This window comes from Solanum dulcamara, chromosome 5, assembly GCF_947179165.1.
Source record: "Solanum dulcamara chromosome 5, daSolDulc1.2, whole genome shotgun sequence".
Classification (NCBI taxonomy): Eukaryota; Viridiplantae; Streptophyta; class Magnoliopsida; order Solanales; family Solanaceae; genus Solanum; species Solanum dulcamara.
This window is the reverse complement of record NC_077241.1, coordinates 68,433,413-68,455,885: the sequence shown is the minus strand read 5'-3', so window position 1 is coordinate 68,455,885 and position 22,473 is coordinate 68,433,413. Positions and strand designations below refer to the sequence as shown.

General features: G+C 36.0%; 1 protein-coding gene across 2 annotated transcripts; it reads right to left on the bottom strand.

The window, feature by feature from the left end:
• Positions 1 to 664: 664 nt before the first annotated feature.
• LOC129889478 (uncharacterized) lies at positions 665 to 21,108 on the bottom strand. Of its 2 annotated transcripts, none has more exons than XM_055964785.1 (5): positions 20,518 to 21,108; positions 12,574 to 13,621; positions 11,611 to 11,734; positions 1,769 to 5,807; positions 665 to 854 (listed from the first exon to the last, which is right to left on the bottom strand). In XM_055964785.1, exons 1-2 carry the CDS (start codon positions 20,963 to 20,965, stop codon positions 13,119 to 13,121), a joined length of 951 nt encoding a protein of 316 aa, XP_055820760.1. In that variant the 5' UTR covers positions 20,966 to 21,108; the 3' UTR covers positions 665 to 854; positions 1,769 to 5,807; positions 11,611 to 11,734; positions 12,574 to 13,118. The 2 variants fall into 2 exon arrangements, with proteins under 2 accessions (XP_055820760.1, XP_055820761.1); XM_055964786.1 differs by having other exon boundaries at positions 1,769 to 2,418.
• Positions 21,109 to 22,473: the final 1,365 nt, after the last annotated feature.

The window sequence follows — 22,473 nt, the reverse complement described above, 5'->3', positions numbered from 1 at the left end:
TTGAAGTTTAATTAATGAAGGGTAAAATTGAAAAAAAAAAATCAACATCTATCTTGAATTGTGAACAATTCATTTATTTTGAACACTAGAAAATACTCCAACAATTCAATTATTTTGAAATGGAGGGAGTATTGATTTGACACACTTCTTAAGAAATAATAAATAAAAGAGATAATTTTACTATATAATTCTTTGAATATAATAAATTTAATATTTTGAAATATTTCAGAAAGTGACTATAATTAATAAAAAAGATAAATTAGAATTTAAATAATAAATTATGTCTTAATTTTCTAAACTAAACAAATAGAAATGAACATCTATTTTATGTATAGTCAACAAAAAAAAGTAGGAAGAGAGTACTATAGTTCAATGTAAATAAAGGAAAAAGTTTTTTTAAAAAAAAAAACCATAAAAATAAAAATCGGAGTGTATAGCTTCTCTAAATTTCGTGCTCCTCATTTTAATTCTGTGATACATAAAATAATGTCTTGAATTTTTCTACAATTAAATTTGGGAACTGTTAATTGGTAAAAATTTGTTGGTTCTAAACTTGATTAGAATTTGAAGTAAATTAGATATGATTATAACATGGTAAATATTTCCCAATTGCATGTTTACTTTAAACTAAGTAATTTCATTTTACTAATTAAAAAATTAATAGCAGACAGAAAAGATATCTTCCATTCGTAATTCGATTATTTAATGACTAGGAAAACAAAATAACAGATACTTTGTAATTTTCCATAACCCAAATACATTTCAACAATTAAACAGATCTATCTCATTAATTCCTTTCTTCTTCTTTGAAGGTGGACATGATGGCATTGGCTTTCCACATAAGTCCAAATTTCCTGGTTCATCCACACAAAAGATGAACACAATAAGTTTTTCTTGTATATGTATGTTTATTTTAACAAAATTTTAAAAGTATTGGAGAAGATGCATGCTCATGACTTCCATGCTTTCTGCAAATACTTTGTTGAAAGGCGATTCCGGAACTTAAATAAATGAATTCAATATTTGTTACTCCCTTCGCCGCAACTTATGTGAAGTGATTCAGAATACCAACATTAAAACATTTAATTGACTATAAATTCGAGTATAAATTATTTAATTTTTTTTAATTATATATACTCAAAAAATACAAGTCAACATAGTTAATGATTCAAAATCTTTATAAAGAAAATTTGAGTAAATTGTTTGACTACACCTCACATAAAATGGGATGAAGGAAATGAATTTTTTTAATACATACTCCGTGTAAAAATCGGTGGATTCAATCAAACCCATTGATTATATGCTTCTTTTTACAAAAAAAAAAAACATAAAATAAAGGGCAACTTCCAAAAAAATAGCAAAGATTTGAAAGATAACTAGGCTCTTTAGCTACAATTTGCCTAATTTCATTTCATAGCTATAGTTTCAGTTGTTATGTCAATTTTCGTTTGTATATCTCGATGCATTATACAAATTGAATTTCCAGAGAGATTGTATAGACAAATACAAATTTACTTTAGAGATTTGTATAGGAGTAAATTTGTATAGGAGCCCCTAAATTCGTTATGTATACAAATACAAACCAGTAGAGATTAGTATATTTGCCCCCCGCAAATTTGTATATGAGCCTACAGATTTGTATAATAAGAATTTTCATTAAACTGTAGCCAATTTGCGTAATTTTTTGAAATTATAGCTATATTAAATAATATACTAGCAATGTTTACTAAAATGAAACCAAGAATATTTTTCTTCAAGGAACACTAACCTTCAAATGAGCTTGCACTTTGGCTGCTAAGTTGAGGTAGTATTGGCCCTTCGAGTCTATTATTTGCAACGTTTAATTGGAAATCCTGCTGATTAAATGACGGTATTGTTCCATCGTCGAACAAGCTTCGGAATTCTCAATAGCGATGTCGGAATCTTCCCCGTAAACTCATTATTTGCCATTACAATTCACCTTATTGACTTCATTCCGGCAAAAGCATCGTCCGGTAACTCACAAGAGAAACGGTTATTCGAAAACAACAAACCTCTCAGTCCTATAAGTTTCTTCACGTTTGGAAACGGCCCTTCAAAGTTATTGTTCATAAAACTCATAGTACGTAAAGAAGTTAATTGGGAAAGTGTGTGGATGTCTAGATTCCCCGATAATCCCATGGATTCAAGACGAAGAGCGGCGAATTTTCCGTTGAAGCTAAGCAATCCATTCCAATTCGAAACATTGCCGTTGCAAAGCTGCACCGAGGAATCCCAGTTGCTAAGTGAGGTAGCGTTTGTGAGAGAAGACTTGAACTTGAAGAGGAGAGTGGATTCCGGTTCTTGGCCGGAAGATGAAGTTGACAAGTTAACATGAGGAGGAGAATGATGAACGGACGGTTTCTCACTGAAGAAGTCATCGTTGTTGAGGTGTTTTCACTGAGGTTTTGTTGTTGAATCACATCAGATGTGGTTAAATAAGACAGAGAGAGAGAATATGATGGTGTTTAGATATGAGGAAAGAAGTTCACTAAATTATAGCTGTCACAGCCGGCTATTTTAGTATACTTGCTTGCCAGTTTGATCTTGTTCATACAATTTGGCATCATCCAAGTGAAGAAACGCACATAAAGCTAACTCAACCCGAAAAGCTAACTTATGAGATAAAAATTGCTCAGTACCACATAAGGCCGAAACAAACAACGCATCTTTTAGGCCTGTTAACTGGTGTGTGAACAACCTAATGCAAAGCCCAATATTGGGGAACACAAATTACACAATATATAACAATTATAAAGTGTAAACAAGGATGAGATTGGCTCAGATTCCATATAAAGAAGAAATGGAGAAGAAAATTTATATAGGACTTTCCTCTACACATCTAATTATGTGTCTATATACAATATATTACAAAAGAAAATAATACATACACAGAGACTCTTATATACAATTTTAACTCCTAATAATTTACTATTTAATATTTCACAATCCCTCTATAAAGAGTTCCAAAAGGTTTTGCCTAAACTCATTTCCACCTTTCAGCTTTCCCTTGTTAAGATGGATCCAAATGGAAGAACCACAAAAACAAGGAAAATTGGACAATACATGTTTGTTTTTTATCTTTGGTTTTCTGATAACAAACACAATCATTAACCTAACAAGTTTATGGGTTGCACTATGCATTACTTTGTTAGTATGCAAAGGCAAAACATCCATAATATTGACAAAAATTGAGAAGTGCAGACCATTAGACATTAGCTGCATTGTGACCAACACGGTGAAAAAATTCTTTGTTAGTCTCGACAACTTGTTAATAACATGAAGAGAAAACAAAAATATAATCATGTGACAAACGGCTACTTCTTTCTTGTTTAATGAACGGTGGAGCAACAGCTAGACTCAGACTAAAGTTGCTGATAAAGAAAAAGTACCTTCAGCAATTTGGGAGATCGATAACTAGTAATTGAGACTGTTAGCATATATTCCATTTTAGTGATGACAACATCTAATAACTAAACAATGCAGGATCCAAGAAAAAGGAAACATGGATGCACACTGCACAGAAAAGGAAATCACCCCCAGACGACTGGACAGCGCGGACATAAAGAAAAAGACACAATCCTAGAAGATTGTCAAAGATAGCCAAATCAGTGGAAGTCAGCAACCAATAATCAAGGGAAACAGAAATGCGAAAGTCAGCAACCAACAATCAAGGAAATCGGAAATGCACAGGATCAGCAGAAGAAGGAAAGAAATCAGCAATCAACAATTGATGCATATGGACGTATCTGATACAGACATATACTACCAATCAAGGATCCTATCTACATCCTTGATTGAAGACAAAATCCCTTAGGTTATCCTTATCAGAAATGATCTGAGTACTAACGGAAAAAAAGATCAATTAGCATTCTACTGTCAATCAATCAAATCAAGAGAAATCAAATCAAGGAGCACAGATTAAGGAGGCGGCGCATTCAGGAACATCATTCTCCAAGACAAGAGGACACTGCTATATAAGGAGGAGAAGCTCACAAGATTGACCAGTGCAACTTCACTTGAACTGTAATACTAGTCACTCTTTTGTCTTGCATTAAAGATTGTATTCGTTAAGAATTTTTTTGTGATCATAAAAGAAAAAGATAGATCAGTGTGAGTTATACAAGTAGAGGTTGTAGCCAAGAAAGCAGATCTGGGTCTGTCCAAATCAGAAGTTATCAACAAGACTGTAACACAAGACTACTGAAATCTCTAAAGGAAACCTTTTGCAACCCAAGGGGACTGGACTACGCAACACAACGGTAATCTGAACCAGAATAAAATTGTTTGTCTTTATACTTTGGTTTTATTAATTATCTATTATTGCTTTACTTTTACTAACCTGCAGCCAAGTCGACTAGTTCACAGAAATAGTCAACTATTAGATCACGAAAAAATTTCAATTGGTATCAGAGCAGGTCTCACCTATCTGAAGTGCTTAACCTCACGTGAGAAAAGATCAATGACAAACTACAAATTTTTTGGTGCAATCCTGCAAGACGGCCACTCCTCAAATCAATCTCCTTACTTCAATGGTCAACACTCTTCTCACTAAATAGACAAATTCAGAATCTTTTTTCAATGAAATGATTTTCAGGCATGGGTTGTGAATAAGAAAGGACTAAAAAACCCATTCCATGAACACTGGAAAGGAATCTAATAGCAAGATCGATCTAGAGACTTTCGAGGTAACGAAAGAACAACAAGAGGTAATCTGAATTAACGCTAGAGCTATCAGTTTGTTACATTGTGCAGTTAGCCGAGCAGAATACGACAAAATTTCTACATGTGAAACTGCAAAGAAAATGTGAGATAAGCTTGAAGTCACATATGAAGGAACAAGTAAAGTGAACGAAGCACGAATCAATGCTCTGGTAAACGAATATGATCTTTTCAAAATGGCAGATGACGAAAACGTGGAAAACATGTTTTCCAGATTCAGCAAAATTGTTTGTGAGCTCAAATCTCTAGGAATGTTGTATTCAAATGGACTGCAAGTCAGAAAGCTCATTAGAAGTCTTGCAAAGTGGAAAACTAAGGCCACCATTCTCGAAGAAGGGGATCTACAAAAGAGAAAAGGTTCAAAATAGTCCACTATCTTTACATTAAGGTATAAAATGATCCTATATCTTTCATGTGGAGCATTATTGGTCGACATCTTTAACAAAGTAGTCCTCTTATAATCCAAACTCAACTTCCTTCTATTTATTCAACGGAGAAAAGTTACACCTATACATGGGCATGAGAAAGTAGCCAAAATAATACAAACTTAATGCAATAGCACAAAATTCCTCAAAATTCATCATTCTGTATCGCAACGCATTAAGCTGCTAAGACAAGAACAACGTGATTTAATTTAGAATCACAAATCATAGTTGTGAGCTTCCTTCAATACATCCGTTGCATGTTTCATCTGACTTGTGAGTTATGATCAAGTGTAGATATGCTAAACCAATACATAATTGTTAAGTTTTCCATTATTAGTCGTTAACGGCTCGGTTATCGATTTATCTCGAATAAGATATTGAATGACAAAATCTAAATTCATTTAGCTTTCAACAGCACATAATTATAAAGGTAACTCAGAATGGGATAGTAGACAATATATGAAGAATTAAAGCTAATATAGTTAGTGCATACATGCCAAAAATCTGGAGAATTGTGCTTTAGATAAGAGGGGAGTCTTGGCGTAATTGGTAAAGTTGTTGGCGGTAAAACAGTTTCTTGTTGAAATGCAAGGTAAGTCTGCATACAATAAACCCTTATGGTTTAGTCCTTCTCTAGACTCCCTGCATAGAAGAAGCTTAGTGTATCGGACTTATGAAGAAGTTTTGGTTCTTCTATCTTTTCTTCTCCAAATATTTACCTCAAACAAATGCACACATTTTATACTCCTAATAGCGAGCCATATAGACAACTTATATCAAATTGCAGTGCACTCAAATGCTTAAGTACAAAAAGAGAAAAGGCAAGCTAAATATACGGTAATAATAATAATTGAACAAGTGAAAATATACATAGCACAATCTTTGAGACTCTTAAGGTCAAGTGAATTTATATACCTAAGGGTAACATTGTTATTTGATAATTATTATCAGGTTATCGATTAATCTGGTAAGAAAAAATCTTAAGTCGTTACTAAACTAATAACCGAGTAAAAGAAAATTATCGTAACCGAATCGTCAAACTAGTAACTCATTACCAATAAACCAGTAACATTTTTTCGGTTGGATTTTAACTCCCCTAATATATTTTGTTTCTTTGGACTACGGATCATTCTATACCGTATTCTTTTATATTTAATTTTTTTCAAAAAAAAAAAAAGAAAGAAGAGATCACTCATCCAAATAAGATCAAAAGAGAAGCAAATGCATTATTAAAAAGTGGGAACCCAGAGGGGGGAATAAAGGAAAAGCATTTGCATGAAGTACTAATTTATAATCTCATATAGAAATCTTAAGCAAAACAAAGGAAGGAAAAGAAAAAAAATGAGCTTTTAGTAAGTTCTTAATACACAAGTTTATAGCTGCCCTTATGTGTGTATTTGATGATTTTTGTACATTTCGTTTAAGAAGAAATTAATGAGTTGGGATGAGTAATTCTTTGGCAGCCTACAAAATATTTTTATTCAATTTCTTACATTCCTTAACCTAATTGCAAAATGCATTTTAGGCGGAACTGTTTCTCCGTTGAATAAACTGACGGAAGTTGAGTTTGGATTATAAGTGGACTACTTTGTTAAAGAACGTGGACTATTAATGCTCCACATGAAAGATATAGGATCATTTTAAGCTTTAATCCAAAGATAGTGGACTATTTTGATCCTTTCTCTCTACAAAATCTAAGCAACAATGAACTTCGAGGTAATCTTATGGCTTATGAACAGAATCATATTAACAGATATGGAATCTAATACAACGACCTAAAAATGGTTCAGTCATTGGAACAAAATGAGTTTTCCTAAACCAGCTGAATGAGGAAAGAAAGGTCATCAGAAACAAGCTAGTTGCTCAAAGTTACTCACAACAACAAGGTATTGATTATGATGAGACTTGCTGTTATGACAAGATTAAAATCCATTCGTATACTTTTGGCCTATGCTTCCTACAAGCGTTTTAAACTTTTTAAAATGGATGTCAAAAGTGCCTTTTTAAATGGTTTTATAAATGAAGAACTTTTTGTTTAACCACCACCTGATTTTGAAAACTCTTCTTGTCCTGACTATGTTTACAAACTCTCTAAGGCTCTCTATGAACTAAAGCAAGCTCCAAAGTCTTGGTACGAGAGACTCAACATCTTTTGACTTGAAAATAATTTTCAAAGAGGTAAATTTGATACCACTCTCTTTATACAAAAGCTTGACTCTAGCATTCTTATTGTTCAAATTTATGTGGACGATATTATTTTTGGTAGCTTTAACACTACTCTGTGCGAGAAATTTGTTGATCTCATGAAAGGAGAATCTGAATGAGTCTCAGAAGAGAACTTACTTTCTTCCTGGGTCTGCAAATCAAACAATCAATAGAAGGTACATTTATTAGTCAAACCAAGTATACAAAGGAGCTTATCAAAAAATTCGGACTGCAAAAAGTAAAGGCGTTTGCAACACCGATGAGTCCTTCGACCTATCTAGAGACAAATATCCCTAGTAAAAGTGTTGACGAAAAGACCTATCAAGGCATGGTAGGATCCATGCTCTACCTCACGGACATCATGTTCAACATGGGCAAATGTGCAAGATTTTAATCATCCCCAAAAGAATCATATCTCACTGCAGTAAAAAGAATTATTCAATATCTTGTTAGAATTCAAAATTTTGGATTGTGGTACCCTCATACTAGTAATTTTGATTTAATTGGATATTCAGATGTCAATTTTGCAGGTGATAAGAACGATCGAACAAGCATAAGTGGTACATGCCAGATTCTTGGGGAAGCTTTAATTTCATGGCATAGCAAGAAACAAACATTTGTGGCTCTCTCTACCATTGAATCAGAATATCTTGCAGTAGAGAATTGCGGTACTCAATTATTATGGATGATGCATCAATTACTTGATTATGAATTACTTTTGAATTTGTTCCCATTTTATGTGATAATACTAGTGCTATAAGTCTTTCCAAATACATTGTGCATCATTCCAGAGTAAAACATATTGGCATTAAGCATCATTTCATCCAAGACCATGTTGAAAATGGAGATTTTACGTTAGAATTTGTAGATTTTGAAAATCAATTGGCTGATATTTTTACAAAACTCCTTTTGGAAGAAAGATTTTGTTTTCTTCGAAATTGTCTCAGTATTTCCGCTCCCCCGCATTAATTGACACTACTTGCATTTATTACTTTGTGTATATACTCGGTCTCTCTCTCTTCTTTGTGAACCACCAAGACCCTTCATATTTCCTTTTTGTCTTTTCAATGTCCCCTCTCTTTCTCCGTCAATCAAATCAACTCAGATCAGTTCATTATTTCTTTCCTTCGAACTCTTCGCCTTCCTTTCTTTTATCTCCTCCCTATCCTTCATAAAACCCTCACCAATATCCTCTTTCTTTTCACCATCCTCTTCTTCCTCCCTTATGACTAGGAAGAAAGCTATGGCTTCCACCTCTCATCGATCTAGCAAACGCCTTCATAATCTTTCGGAGTCTGAGTTTATCCTTCTTGAAACAAATTCCATCTCTGACGATTACATGTCTTCTTCCTCCCTTATGACTAGGAAGAAAGCTATGGCTTCCACCTCTCGTCGATCTAGCAAACGCCTTCATAATCTTTCGAAGTCTGAGTTTATACTTCTTGAATCAAATTCCACCTCTGACGATTCCATGTCATCTTCTGAACCCCTCTCTAAAAGACTCCCTTCTCCTATCAAAAACTCTGCTAGCAAGAAGCCTCGGACTGAAGACTCTACCTCTTTCTCTCCTAAGGAAATGCATCTGTTCTGGGGCCCATACCAGAAAAAGAAGTTTATGGCCTTCAAGAATCGGCCTATCATCACGGGAAGGGTAATCAATCTTGAACAGTTGGAAGGATCTCATTGCCCTGTAAGTACCTACTTCAAATCTCAAAAGCTTACTGTTTTTCTTCAACTTTGTGGTCTTAAAGTGTATGAAGAGCCTGTTCGTCTGTTCTACGCCAATCTTCGTGTTTCTAAGGATAGTGGTGAACTTGAAACTCTGGTTTTGGGAAATCGAATTATCATAAATGACTTTCTATTTGATCATGTTTTTGGAACTAAGTTTTTGGGGATTGTTCCCTTCATGAATGGTACTTGGCCTGAGGACTTCGAGGTTTCTCTAGATGAAGCAAAGGCTATTGTGGCTGAACCAGGATCAGATCTGTTTGATTTTGGTCCCACCACACTGTGCTTTGAGAACAGAATTCTGGCCCATATTATTGCTACCACTCTGATTCCTCGCGAAGGATCTCTCAATAGTCTCTCCTCTAGAGATATTTTTGTTCTCTACTGCTTACTGAAAAGGTACAGGATCAATTGGGCTGAATGGTTTCGTGAATACATGATCGAAAGTGCTGCTGAAACCGAGTCTCATGCTTGTCTTCCCTATGGACTCATCATTTCCAGAATTTTGGAAGCCCTTCTGGTCGATCTCTCAAACTACACTCCTGTTGAGGTGTCCTCCACCTACGATACCCGTGCATTTGGTAGCATGGGGTATGTGCTCACTGATGACAAGTGGTCAAAAAAGGGGTCCATCGAGGCCAAGGTAGACCAACCCAAACCAGCAAAGAACTCAGCAAACTTAATCAGTGACCTGCTTAACGAGACAATGGATATCAGGAGTCGACTCTTAGTGGTTGAAGATAGGGTACAGGAGATCAAGGAGACAGTGGACAAGATACTTCAGCATAGCAAGCATAGCAAGGAAACAGGAACTGATGTTGGAAAGCTGCGACTGGCTCTGGAGAGCCTCAAGACTGCTGGAGTGAAGACTGTCAACAAACTGATCAGTCGAGTCGACTCTCTTCAGAAGGAAGCTGACTCTTCTCAGACCACTCTTGCAGTCTCTGTCCAGACCTCCTACTCCAACCTTGCTCGTGAAACTGAATGCTCCTACAACTCTTTTTCTGAGCGGATCATCAACACTCTCTGTTACTATCTTGCCCGTCGTTAAACTCTTCTGTTTTTCTGTTTTTGAAACTTAATGTTCTCCGGGGCCGCTTTGACCCTTCTTGATTATGCTCTGTAATGGGGATGTCTAACCCCCTACTTTTATTTTGCATGAATGTTTTATTTCTACTGTTTGCATGAATGTTTTGCATACCCTCTACTGTTTTCTGTTTGGATGGTTATTTTGCACTATACCTGGTCTACTCTTGCCCTCTTTTTCTTTTTGATAATGTCAATAGGGGGAGAAGTATTGGATCAGAGTCAACTCAACTCCAGCAAACGTTGAGGGGGAGCAACTCAACTACAACTCCAGCACACCATGAAGGGGAGCACACCATACAGGGAAGTGGAATTGTCTTTACATCCTCTTTTGATTGTCATCATCAAAACGGGGGAAATTGTTAGCATATATTCCATTTTAATGATGACATCTAATTACTAAACAATGCAGGATCAAAGAAAAAGGAAGCAAGGAAGCATGCTGCCCAGAAAATGAAATCATCCCCAGATGACTGGACAGCGTGAACATAAAGAAAAAGACACAATCCTAGAAGATTGTCAAAGATAGCCAAATCAGTGGAAGTCAGCAACCAACTATCACGGGAAACATAAATGTGAAAGTCAGCAACCAACAATCAAGGAAATCAGAAATGCACAGCATCAGCAGAAGAAGGAAAGAAATTAGCAATCAACAGTTGATACATATGGACGTATCTGATACGGATATATACTTCCAATCAAGGATCCTCTCTACATCCTTGATTGAAGACAAAATCCCCTGGGTTATCCTTATTAAAGCCAAAATCAGAAATGATCTGATTACTAAAGGAAAAAAAGATCAATCAATCAAATCAAGAGAAATCAAATCAAGGAGCACACATTAAGGAGGAGCGCATTCAGGAACATCATACTCAAAGACAAGGAGAACACTACTATATAAGAAGGATAAGTTCACAAGATCGACTGGTGCAACTTCACTTCAACTGTAATACTAGTCACTCTTTTGTCTTGCATTAAACACTGAATTCATTAAGAATTTGCTAGTGAGCATAAAAGAAAAAGAGAGATCAGTGTGAGTTATACAAGTAGAGGTTGTAGCCAAGAAAGCAGATCTGGGTCAGTCCAGATCAGAAGTTGTCAATAAGACTGTAACACAAGACTACTCAAAGCTCTAAAGGAAACCTTTGCAACCCAAGGGAACTGGACTAGGCACCACATTGGTGATCTGAACCAGGATAAAATTTTGTCTCTATACTTTGATTTTATTAATTACCTATTATTGCTTTACTAATACTAACCTGCAGCCAAGTCGACTAGTTCACATAAATTGTCAACTATCAGATCACGAAAAATTTTCAATCACCCCCCTCTTGATTGTCCACAAGCAAAGGCAAATTCAGAATTAAAATTTGAAAGCTATTGTACGGCAAAGAACTGTTGCAATAGAGCGATTGTAATAAGAAACCTGTTCCACAGCTTCTCTAAAGTATGTAACTTGAACCATTATGGCACCAATTCCATGTCATCTCAGGGCAATGCATTCTCCAGTCAGCAGTCCATAGAGCAAGTCCAAGTCGAATTTAATAACACTGATGAAAGAAACAAATGGTTGGTAAATTTTTCATGTTCAAGCTAACATAATAGGTGTGAAAGATATTATCTGAAAGTTTTACTTTTGCATATACATGATCAATTCTCACTTGGACATCCATCCAAAATTTGTAGAAAACTATGCAATTTTAGTTTCAAGAGAAAACATAGGGTTCTTAATATCATGGGATTACACTAGGTATGTGGTTGTTGTTGAAACAGATGACTAAACAACATATTTGTTTGTTTTATGTAGTTAGTATTTACTCGCGTTGTTTCAATTTATGTGTCTTGGATGAATACAAAGTTTAAGAACGTAAAGAAATCTTTTGACTCTTGTAGTCTTAAGCTAAATGTATGTTTAACATACCAAAATAGCCTTTAAATCTTTTCTGGTCTTAAACATGCCATGTCATTTCTATAACAGAGTGTCATCAAGGATAACATGAGAATATTAAGAACTAACTAATATAGAAAGAGACATTTTTCTTAAATAAACTAAAAAAAAAGGAAAGTAAGACACATAAATTGATACAAACGAGTACTATATACTTTAGAAGCATGTCCAGTATGTTTCATTTTATATTAGCACTTTTCTTCTTTTTAGTTTGTTCCAAAAAGAATATAGTAACCCATTTCTATATTTCGAAATTCATTTAATTTAAACTTCTCATTTGACCCTTAATAACCTGCGCTTAATAGTTCTAGAAATGGCATTGCACATTTAAGATCACAAGTACCAATTGCTCTGTGTAAAGATCTATTTTTTCCTTTCTTAAACTCCAGTCCAGTCAAACAACATATAAAATGAAAGGGAGGGTATTTGACAAGTACAAACCTTTCTGTCCTTCAAAGTCTATCCCATCAATCTTCATCTTCTAACATTGCAGCTTCTTCATATTTGAGAGCTTTGTATCAGTTTGACAACTTTTAATTGGACCTGTCAGATAAGCTAAGACAAGGAATTAAAATGCAGAGACCATATTCTAGTTTCTTTTTGCTGATACTCCTTTTACCTTAAGCTGCAACCAGGAGACCACTGAAATTGAGAGGACATGGTGAGAGGGAGATACAGTTATGTTTGACAATCGATGAACACAGAAATTGATGAAGGCAAACTGGGGGGTGGGGGAAACCAGCACCTTGTCTATGACATTTCACAACCTCTGTGTAGAAGTGTCAATATCATCTGATGCAATAAAAGAACACCTTGCATTTCTTGTATCATAGAGAAGAATTAACCATTTCAAAATTTCCTGTGATCCTTGACAATCCTGGTTACCTCATCATTACATTGACAAAGATCTAAGTAAAAGCATGTGATGATTAGTCGTCACATTATAAAGCATGCCATAATTGAAAATACTAAACTATTAAGGTTAGTTATTTTTTGTGAATTACATCACAAAGCTGAATAAGGGTGTCGGAAATTTTCCCGAGGCAATCAATAAGTTGGTTGCCTTGACTTCTGATCAAATGAACGCGACCAGCATCAAAATTGTTCAAATCAGCAAGCCTGCAATCTCTATCATCCATTGGATTTCCTTCAGTTATTGCAGTGATCATTTCTGCATTTTCTCTAAGAATCGCAGCCATTATTTCTTCTGGATTATCTACATTAATCTGCTCAGCCTTTACCTTACTAACCATGCTAAGGTTTGGAAGTTCAGCCATTTCCTCCGGACTGGATGTCTCGCACTTTATTTCTAAGCTTGAATTCTCATGCCTTGAGGCTTCCAAATTTGCATCTATGCTAGCTTCAAGCTTTATCCCCATCTTGGATTGCTCATACTTCCTGTTTTCATTTAAGATGCGTCTCCATGGATTCAATCTTTCCTCCATTTTGTACCTTTTTGTCTTCGTCCTTCGCCGCTGCCTTTTAGGACCTATGGTACAAAAATGTTAACACATTTAGAAGATAGTCAGTGGCGTACACAAGTTTTGTTGTAAGAGGTGTCGATATTCTAAAAATAAACAAATCATAATTAGTATAACAACATTTTATTAATAAAAACTATTTAAAGCGTAATAACAAAACATAAATCAAGTAAATTACCACACAAATTGAATTCCAGTTCAACTGGTCTACTATTTTATCCTAATTTGACTAGGAATTGGAGGTTGGAGGTTCGAAACTCCTAACAACATTTACGTTTGTCGCAGGTAAAAGTTTACTGAAAAAGCCCAAAAATCAAACACAAAGCTGCGCTTGCTGAGGTTCGAACTTGGGAGCACCACTGCACTAGCCATGCACCAAACCAACGAGCCAAGGAAGCTCAATTGTTCAAGCAATGTCATTTATGTTATTTCTAGTTATATGCTGTTCTTTTCAGATTTTATATATACATCATACAAAAAAAGTCAACGAAGCAGTGTCGGATGTCACCCCTTGACATAGGGTGGGTCCGCCCTTGAAGATAGCGAAAAGTCAATTTTCGTTTCAAGAGATTGCTTTTCTTTTTAAATTTTTCCATATCTTTGGTTTATACTTATAGTACTTAACAAACCATGACTACACCATAAAGTTTGTTTTATAGGGTGAAGGACTAATTAATTCTAGAATGCTATAATAATGATGAAGATCTGCAATCATTAACTTCGCCAAATGACAAGATTCACCAAGTCATTTTGCACTAAATCAGGCAGCAGCTACCAGAAGATAAAACCATAAGTTCATCTGCTCGCTTAAAAGAAGAAAGGAAAAATTAGAGCAAAGAACCATCCTCATGGCTAGTGAACTGAATGCTGACATTTGCATTCCAAGGAATCAGCCCCTTCCGTTTATTAATGGAGGAGAGCTTGGTGGCATACTTACAAAGTTATGACCTAATCAATGTTTTAAAAAGTGGAGGTGCAAGAGGCGCAAGGCCAAACATTTTATTTTACATTGTATGAGGTGTAGTTCCCGAGCATTTTACTTTACACTATGGAGTCCAAAGGGTTCAAATTGAGAAGAACCAAAACAGAATACTTGGAGTGCAAATTCAGTGTTGCGAGGGATGAAGAGGGCATGGAAGTGAGGCTTGCCACTCGACCTATCCCCAAGAAAGGAAGTTTTAAATACCTTGAATCCGTCATCCAGATTAATGGGGAGATCGATGATGATGTCACGCATCGCATTGCGGCAGCATGGATGAAATTGAGGCTTGCCTCTAGAGTCCTGTGTGATAAGAAGATACCAGCTAAACTTAAAGGTAAATTCTATAGAATGGTGGTTAGACCGTCGTCGTTATATGGAGCGAAGTATTGGCCAGTCAAGAACTCTCATATTCAGAAGATGCATGTTGCGGAGATGAGGATGTTGAGATGGCTGTGTGGACATACTAGGAATGATAAGATTAGGAATGAGGTTATTCGGGAGACGGTGGAGTGGCCTTTGTGGCAGACAAGATGAGAGAAGCGAGACTGAGATGGTTTGGGCATGTACAAAGGAGGGGGTCGACGTCCCAGTTAAGAGGTGCGAGCGGTTGGATTTGGGGGTTGCGGAAGGGTAGGGATAGACCGAAAAAGTATTGGGGAGAGGTAATTAGACAGGATATGGCGCAACTCCATATCACCGAGGACATGACCTTAGATAGAAAGGAGTAGTGGTCGCGGATTAGGGTAGAAGCCTAGTAGGGATAGAATGTTGTCTTGCTGAGTGACAATTTAGGGTTAGTCTTAGGTCTAGGCGTGTCTTTTTTTAGTTGTGATACTATTGTCTTTCGATTATCACATTATTTTGCTATTGTTATTGTTCTTGCCTTGTAAAATTTGCATCGCGTTTCGTTTTAGCCATTATGCTATATACATTATTTTTCTCTCTTATTTGGGGCCGATACTTTTGAGCCGAGGGTCTTTCGAAAACAGTCTCTCTATCTCTATGAGGTAGTGGTAAGATCTGCGTACATCCTACCCTCCCCAAACCCCACTTGTGGAATTTTACTGGGTATGTTGTTGTTGTTATAGCAGATGCCTGTTGTGCAAAAAGAACAAACATGAAAGCAATCACTTATTTCTGCACTATAGCTTTGCTACTAAGATATGGAACCTATTCTTTAATCTCTTCAAAGTTAGTTGGGTTATGCTGAGAACCATTAAACAACTGCTACACAGCTGGAGTGGAAAGGGCATAGGGAAGGGGAATCAGAAGATATGGGAGACCATTCCTGCGTGTGTTCGGTAGCTGATTTGAGAGGAGATGAACCAAAGATGCTTTGAGATTAAATATAAGAATATTTACACTATGTAATACAGATGTATTTCCCTTTTAGGTTTTTTTCGTAGACTAGAAGATGTCAATACAATTGATAGGAACTGCTCTGTTTGTAATTTTTGGCACAATATTTGTGCTTCATTTCTACAAAATTAAGTTCCCAAGATGTGGGACATAAGCCCCATGGATATTTAAAATATTAATATTTTTTTGTTGTTATTTGTAAACACAAATTACAAAAGAAAGTTTAAATTACATAAACGTTTTAGAAAATTCCAAAAATTTTAGAACATATAAGGAAATGTAATATAAATTTCCTATGATAAGATAAAATTATAACAATTTTCTTATTTAGGCAAAATAACTGCAATAGTATAAAATCACTCTTCATCAAATACTGATTTTTGGTCAAACATTTTCATGTATTATTTGTACAAAAGTTGGACGTCTGATATTAGTTTTTAAGTGAAAAGAGAATTTTACGAACAAATTGTACAACAAAGATGAGCCCCCATTAATTAGTTTCTTCATCTCTTAAGAGCCAATTAGTTCTTTTTTCCCAACCACAAACCAATAGCCCATTAGAGTTGGATAAGTTAAGACCAAAATGTTTTTTTCTCGTCTTCTTTGTAAAATCTCTTCACTTCAATCTCAAAGTCGCTGCTTCTACATTTGGTTTCTCTTTGTCCATCTGCTCTTGAAGCAGCTGTTACCACCAGTCATTCCAGTCACCTCACCTATAGCACACTTTTGCGATCACTACTCCGACCAGTCACATTCTTCACACTTATATTCTTTTACAAGCAACTAGATAAAGTTGTATTTTTGAAGGTTAACCTTATCTAGTTGTTCGTAAACGAAATATAGGTGTGAAGAATAAGTTGTATTTCAGTACTATTTGCTTTCTGAACTGGGTCACTGATAATGTTTACTTGGGCAATTTCTTTTTTGGATTTTTCTCCTTCTCTTCCAAAAGGTCTAATTTAGATGTGGATTTTGTAATTGCAAGGGTTCAGCAAGGTACGCTCCTCTCCTAAAAGGGGCAACAAGGTGAGTCTTGGAATATGCTCAAACCGTTGGAGCACACGTTTCACAAGACATGTGCACGCCTAGCACTCTGAGGCATTTCAAGCGTGCTTGATTGGAGACACATCCTAGGATGTGTCCACAAAATGACTTTGAAATCAATCATCCTAATAAGAGTGGAATTTTTATTTTTTATCTTATTTTTTGAGAAGGTAACAATTTGTATATATTACAGCACCTAGGTTGTGCTTGTGCTGAAACCATTTTTACAAGCCCAAAAACAGAAATGTCTAAAGCAGTTCACCTTAATCCTCTGAATTGAACTGCTAATGTCTTCAAAATATCTGGAATTTCTCTCTTTCCAGATTGTCCACCAAATGCAGGCTCGGACAATCCTCCATCTATCTCTGTGTGTCAATCCTGTACCTGCTTCTTCTCAGCTGAGCAAGACCTCGGTAATCTTTCTTGGCATTGTCCAACAATACCTCTGAGACTAATGAAGATCTTCCATAGCATGTTTGTGATCCTACAATTTAGAAAATAGATGGCTGACTGTCTCAACTTCTTCACCACACATGTAGCACTTTGAGCAGAGGTTGATTTTTCTCTTGCTAAGGTTGTCATGTGTCAACACCACTTCTCGGGCTAACAACCAGTTAAAACATGCTACTCTGTAGAGTATTTAAACTTTCCATATATTCTCCCATGGCCAGTTGTCATCTGTTGAAGGTCTCTATTGAGTAGCTTATAAGCTGAACTAACTCTGTTGAAGGCCCATACTGTCTACTTTCCACCAAAGTCTATCTGGACCTTCCTTGGTTCCTTTGACTTCTTCCGGGGTTCTGAACAGCTCAACTAATATATCCACTTCCCAATCATTTAGGTTTCTTCTGAACTGGAAGTTCCATCTCTGTGTTGACCATGCTCCTTCTACTGTTTCCTCTTAATGTAGAACCAGGCCATAGATGTTTGGAGAGATATCTTTCAGACGAGAATTAGCAAGCCATTAATCCTCCCAGAAAGATGTTCTGCAGCCATTAACTACCCTAATGGAGGTGTGAGCCTTCATCAGAGGCCAAAGTGTTCTTATGGATCACAATAAGCTCAATCCATAAGGGGAGTTTACTTCCTTTGTTATCCACTTGTTATCCCCATCATATTTAGCTCTTATTATGTCCACCCAATAAGCTTGAGGTTACTGAGAAAATCTCCACAGCCACTTCAATTTGAGTTCTATACTCTGCCATTTTAAAATTCATGATGCCTAACCCTCCTTGTTTCTTCCCATGCATCACCTTGCACCATTTAACTAAATGGAACCCCTTTTCCTCCTTGTTTCCATTCCGCGGAAAATCCCTCCTAATCTTATCAATCCTCATGATAACCCCATCTGGAATGGGAAATAAAGACATCATATATATTGGCAGAGAATCAAGCACTGAACTAATGAGAGTGACCCTGCCCCCTAAAGATAAATATTGAGCCTTCCACCCTGTTAGTTTCTTTTCACACTTCTAAATTTCTGAATCCCAAATTTCCTTAGAATTTGATTTGGCTTAGAATTGAATCAACTTTTTGACTCTTTAAACCTTTGAAGTTATAGTTAAATTTATTCCACACACATCAATCAATTAATTGTGACTCAATCGCAAACTCTATGAGGTTTGATATGCAAATCCTCAGTACTCATCACCACATTTCACCTCGCATAGTGGAACTATGTAAGAACTCTTAAAAAGAACAGATGCAAGACCAATGGTGGCAGGTTGAATCAAACAAAAGTTTTTCCTAACATTATTCAACATATATAAAAAAAATTAATAAATCTCTTGCCCTTGGGTAGTAAAAATCACAGAGTATCAGGTATGTCAAGACTCAAGAGTACTACTCCACTAATCCATGTCATCTTCTGTTATGTTGCTGGTCAGCCAGTCTAACCGATGAGAGGTTTCTGTTCCCATTCATATTTCAGTTGCTGGTCTAACTTCTTTCAGCCTTACTTTAGCCAAGTGCCTCATTATTTTCTTAACTTCAATCTTTTCACCAATAAAATCTATACTTAATAACAGAACCCAGTGTTGTCAAAGGCGCGCTTTAAGTGCGCTTAAGCCCTGAAGTGAGCCTCAAAACGTGTTGAGCGCTTTGCCTCGCTTTATGTGCGCTTCAGTGTGGTCATCAAGGTTCTAAGGCAAACTTTTCCTTGCCAACGAGCCTCTTTTGAAGAAGTTACACTAAATAATTAATATTTCACTTTATCATACTTTTTTTTCAATTTCTTTGGACATATATTTGTCATTCATATTTATAATTATTGGTCTTGGACTAAACATAGATATTTTTGTCTTTTTCTCCCTTTACGCCTTTTTTCATTAAAGCCCACACTTATTTGCACTTTGCGCTTAAAGCCCCAATGGACCTGAGCCTAGTATCGTTAACTCTGGCATCTCCCCTCATTCTTAGATGACAATTTTACCTCTTTATTGATCGTATAGGGTTGGAAAAATCCTTCCAGACAAATTCGCCGCAAATTTCCCCGATCCGTCTGAAAAGTTCACAGGCGTCATAAACGGAAAGTTCTTATCCCTCCACTTTAAGATTTCTATTCCTTTGTGTTTCGTTATTATATCATTGATCATGTTTGAGATAATCACATTCTAGGCTTAAGTTTGTCTTTGACCACATTTTACACCATTTAATGCCGTCAAGAAGGTTATTCCAAGAGAGAAATCGTCGAACAGATCAAAATATTCAACGGATATTTAGTGGGAGAAACTTTATCCAGCTTTGCAATCTTTGTTTGGAAAAAAAGAATATTCTGTTTTTCAATATTCTTTGATCAAAGAGTCTCTTAATCTAGACGGAGTATGCTCCGAGGGGAGTTAAGAGCAAACTCAATCGAAATTCTATTTGCTCTTGAAAATATTTCTCCCAGCGTACTTAATATATTACTACTTTACTTAGGCATGCATATATGATAAGTACAATATCCTAGACACCCAACATATAGACATTCAAGTTCTTAATCTAGTTTGTCTATAAATTAACAAAACAAGAGCTAGTGAAATCCTGATTAATATCAGACATTTACTGGACAAAAATTATTCACACTGTAGTTTGAACTCAAAATCTCAACTAAATCATCAAATAAGATCGAATCAAATTGAATCCCAATCTTAAATTTTTTAAACAGGGTCATCAATTATGGGCACAAAGTTCTCTTTAATGATCTACACTGAGACTTAACCAAAGAACTCTTCTAAACAAAAGCACACCCTTCATATTTTTTTCGACCATGATTGTACCTGGCGAATTGGGAAAGACAGAGGAACTAAAAGTGCCTCACTAATAGAAGCAAACAACTATTCTTTTCAGAAGTGTCATTTTGAGACACAAGAAATCCATACAAATTTTAGATGCTTTTGATACTTCCTAAAATTGCAAAAAAAAAAATGTCAAAATGCCATATTTCAATTTTACTTGTGTAAAAATCCACATGAACAGAAATTCGGAGACACAAGAAATTCATGCTACTTCAAAAACTGATTAGAACGGAGGTAGTACCAATTTCCAAGAAAGCATTGTTTCCTTGAGCCTGCTGTGCTTCCGGGTCGGTATCCGGGTCAGTTTCAGCATCGCCGCCATCCTCACCCTGTAAATTCAAATACTTATCGATCGCATCGAACAACTCGAAATCGAACTGCTCAGGGAGATCCAGTTCCCTCTTCCTCTCCTCATCAAACGACGACCAATAAGCCGATTCCCAGGGCTTCACTTTATTGTACTGTTCCAAAATAGATTCCCACCTCCGTTTACACTGATTCAAACTCCGATTCACGCCCAGTGAGTTGCAACTGTGCACAGTCGACTGCCATTTCTGGAAAGAGGCTAGGGTATTGCCGCATTCAATTTGAGTTGCTTTCATTTCGTTCACAAGGGTAAGTGACTCATGTAATGTCCAGTCAGGCGCCGCCTGTGAACGCGTCCGTAGTGAACCGCCGCTCCGCTCCATTTTGACGCCCAATTTTTCTTCAATCTAATGCCTGAAGCTTTATATAGCTGCTGGGATTGGGATTTAGAACACGTAAAGAACAGTAAGAAGGAGAATTGAGATGATCCAATGGGAACCTTTGCTCAATTTGTTTGCTTGCTGCACTATAAATAAGAATATATTTTCACTAATTCACTCATTAGAAAAAAATCTGTTAATTTTACAAATAAATGTGAATATTTTCAAAAACGAATTAACTTAAAAGGATAATATAGAAAAAAAAATTGATTATGCTTTGTTAATTTAGTAAGTTGGACAATGGTAACAACTTGAATATTTTAATCTAAAATTCGAGTTATTCTTCGTAGTTTGTCTGCATATAGGTTCGAACCTGATTGCTTATAAGTTGTGCAAAGATGTTAAGATCATTTCGTAGGTATCTGAAATGTATTGGATGTGGTTTAGGGTCATGAGGAACCTCAAACAACAAGTCAAATTCAAAGCATTTCTATTAGCTAAGTTTTCGCATGAGTTCATATAAAAGTCAACTTCAAACGACCATATTTCTCAACATATAAAGAGTTAGGTGCACATGACCTATCAAATTAAAGGTCTATGACTCTTCTTTCCAATGTCGCTAAGTCGCATCATTTGGAGTTCGAAGTAGAAAGTTATGACTGTTTTACTGAAACAAGTCTGGATTGGGCAATTCAGCGAACTGAGGGTCAATTCTGCGACTCGCCGAATGGGTTCGGCGCATCACCAATTAAGCTCGCCTAATGGACCCGAAAACCTCCGAATATTTTAGGCGATCTGAAGCTCCCATTCGGTGGTTCATTGAATAGGTCGGTGATGAGACCTCCAAATCGCCTATTTGGCCAATGATACTCATTAAAAGGTCGTTTTCTTTAATTTTTATGGTCTTCTTACGTTCCTAGAAGGGTGTTCTTGACCTTTTACCCTTAATTAACTTCCCTAAGCCTATCTTATAGCCTTATAACCTCCTCATTCATTCCAAAACCCTCACACAAAATCAAATTTACATGTTCTAAGTTATTTCAAGAGGAGAAAAAGCTAGGGTTTCAAGAGCATTCGTCGAGTTCTTCAAGAATCCAATTCTTCAAGGTATGTAAGGCTACTCAGAGTGTTGGACTATGTCCGTCCTCACGTCCTATATCTAAATTCAGTTAGTAAGAGTTAAAGTTAGGATTTTTACCCAAATTTCTCTTGAGCTTGAATATGTCTTGATTTCCCTATCTTGAGTTTCAAGTATTATAATTGATATTAAGTTTCTTCATATGATTTGAGTTCTTAAATTATTGTTCATGCTTATTCGATCACGTGAACCCTATTCATTGAGGAAGTATTTTAGCTTTGGCATAAATGATTTCCTGCTTTAATTTTCAGTTAAAGTAAATTTATGTGTTTTAAGTTATCAGTTGAAGAAGAGTTTTGTTAAAAGGAACGTTAAGCGTTCCAAGTGCATTATTTTTACAAAAAAAAAGTATGGTTATTTCTAAAAGAAAACA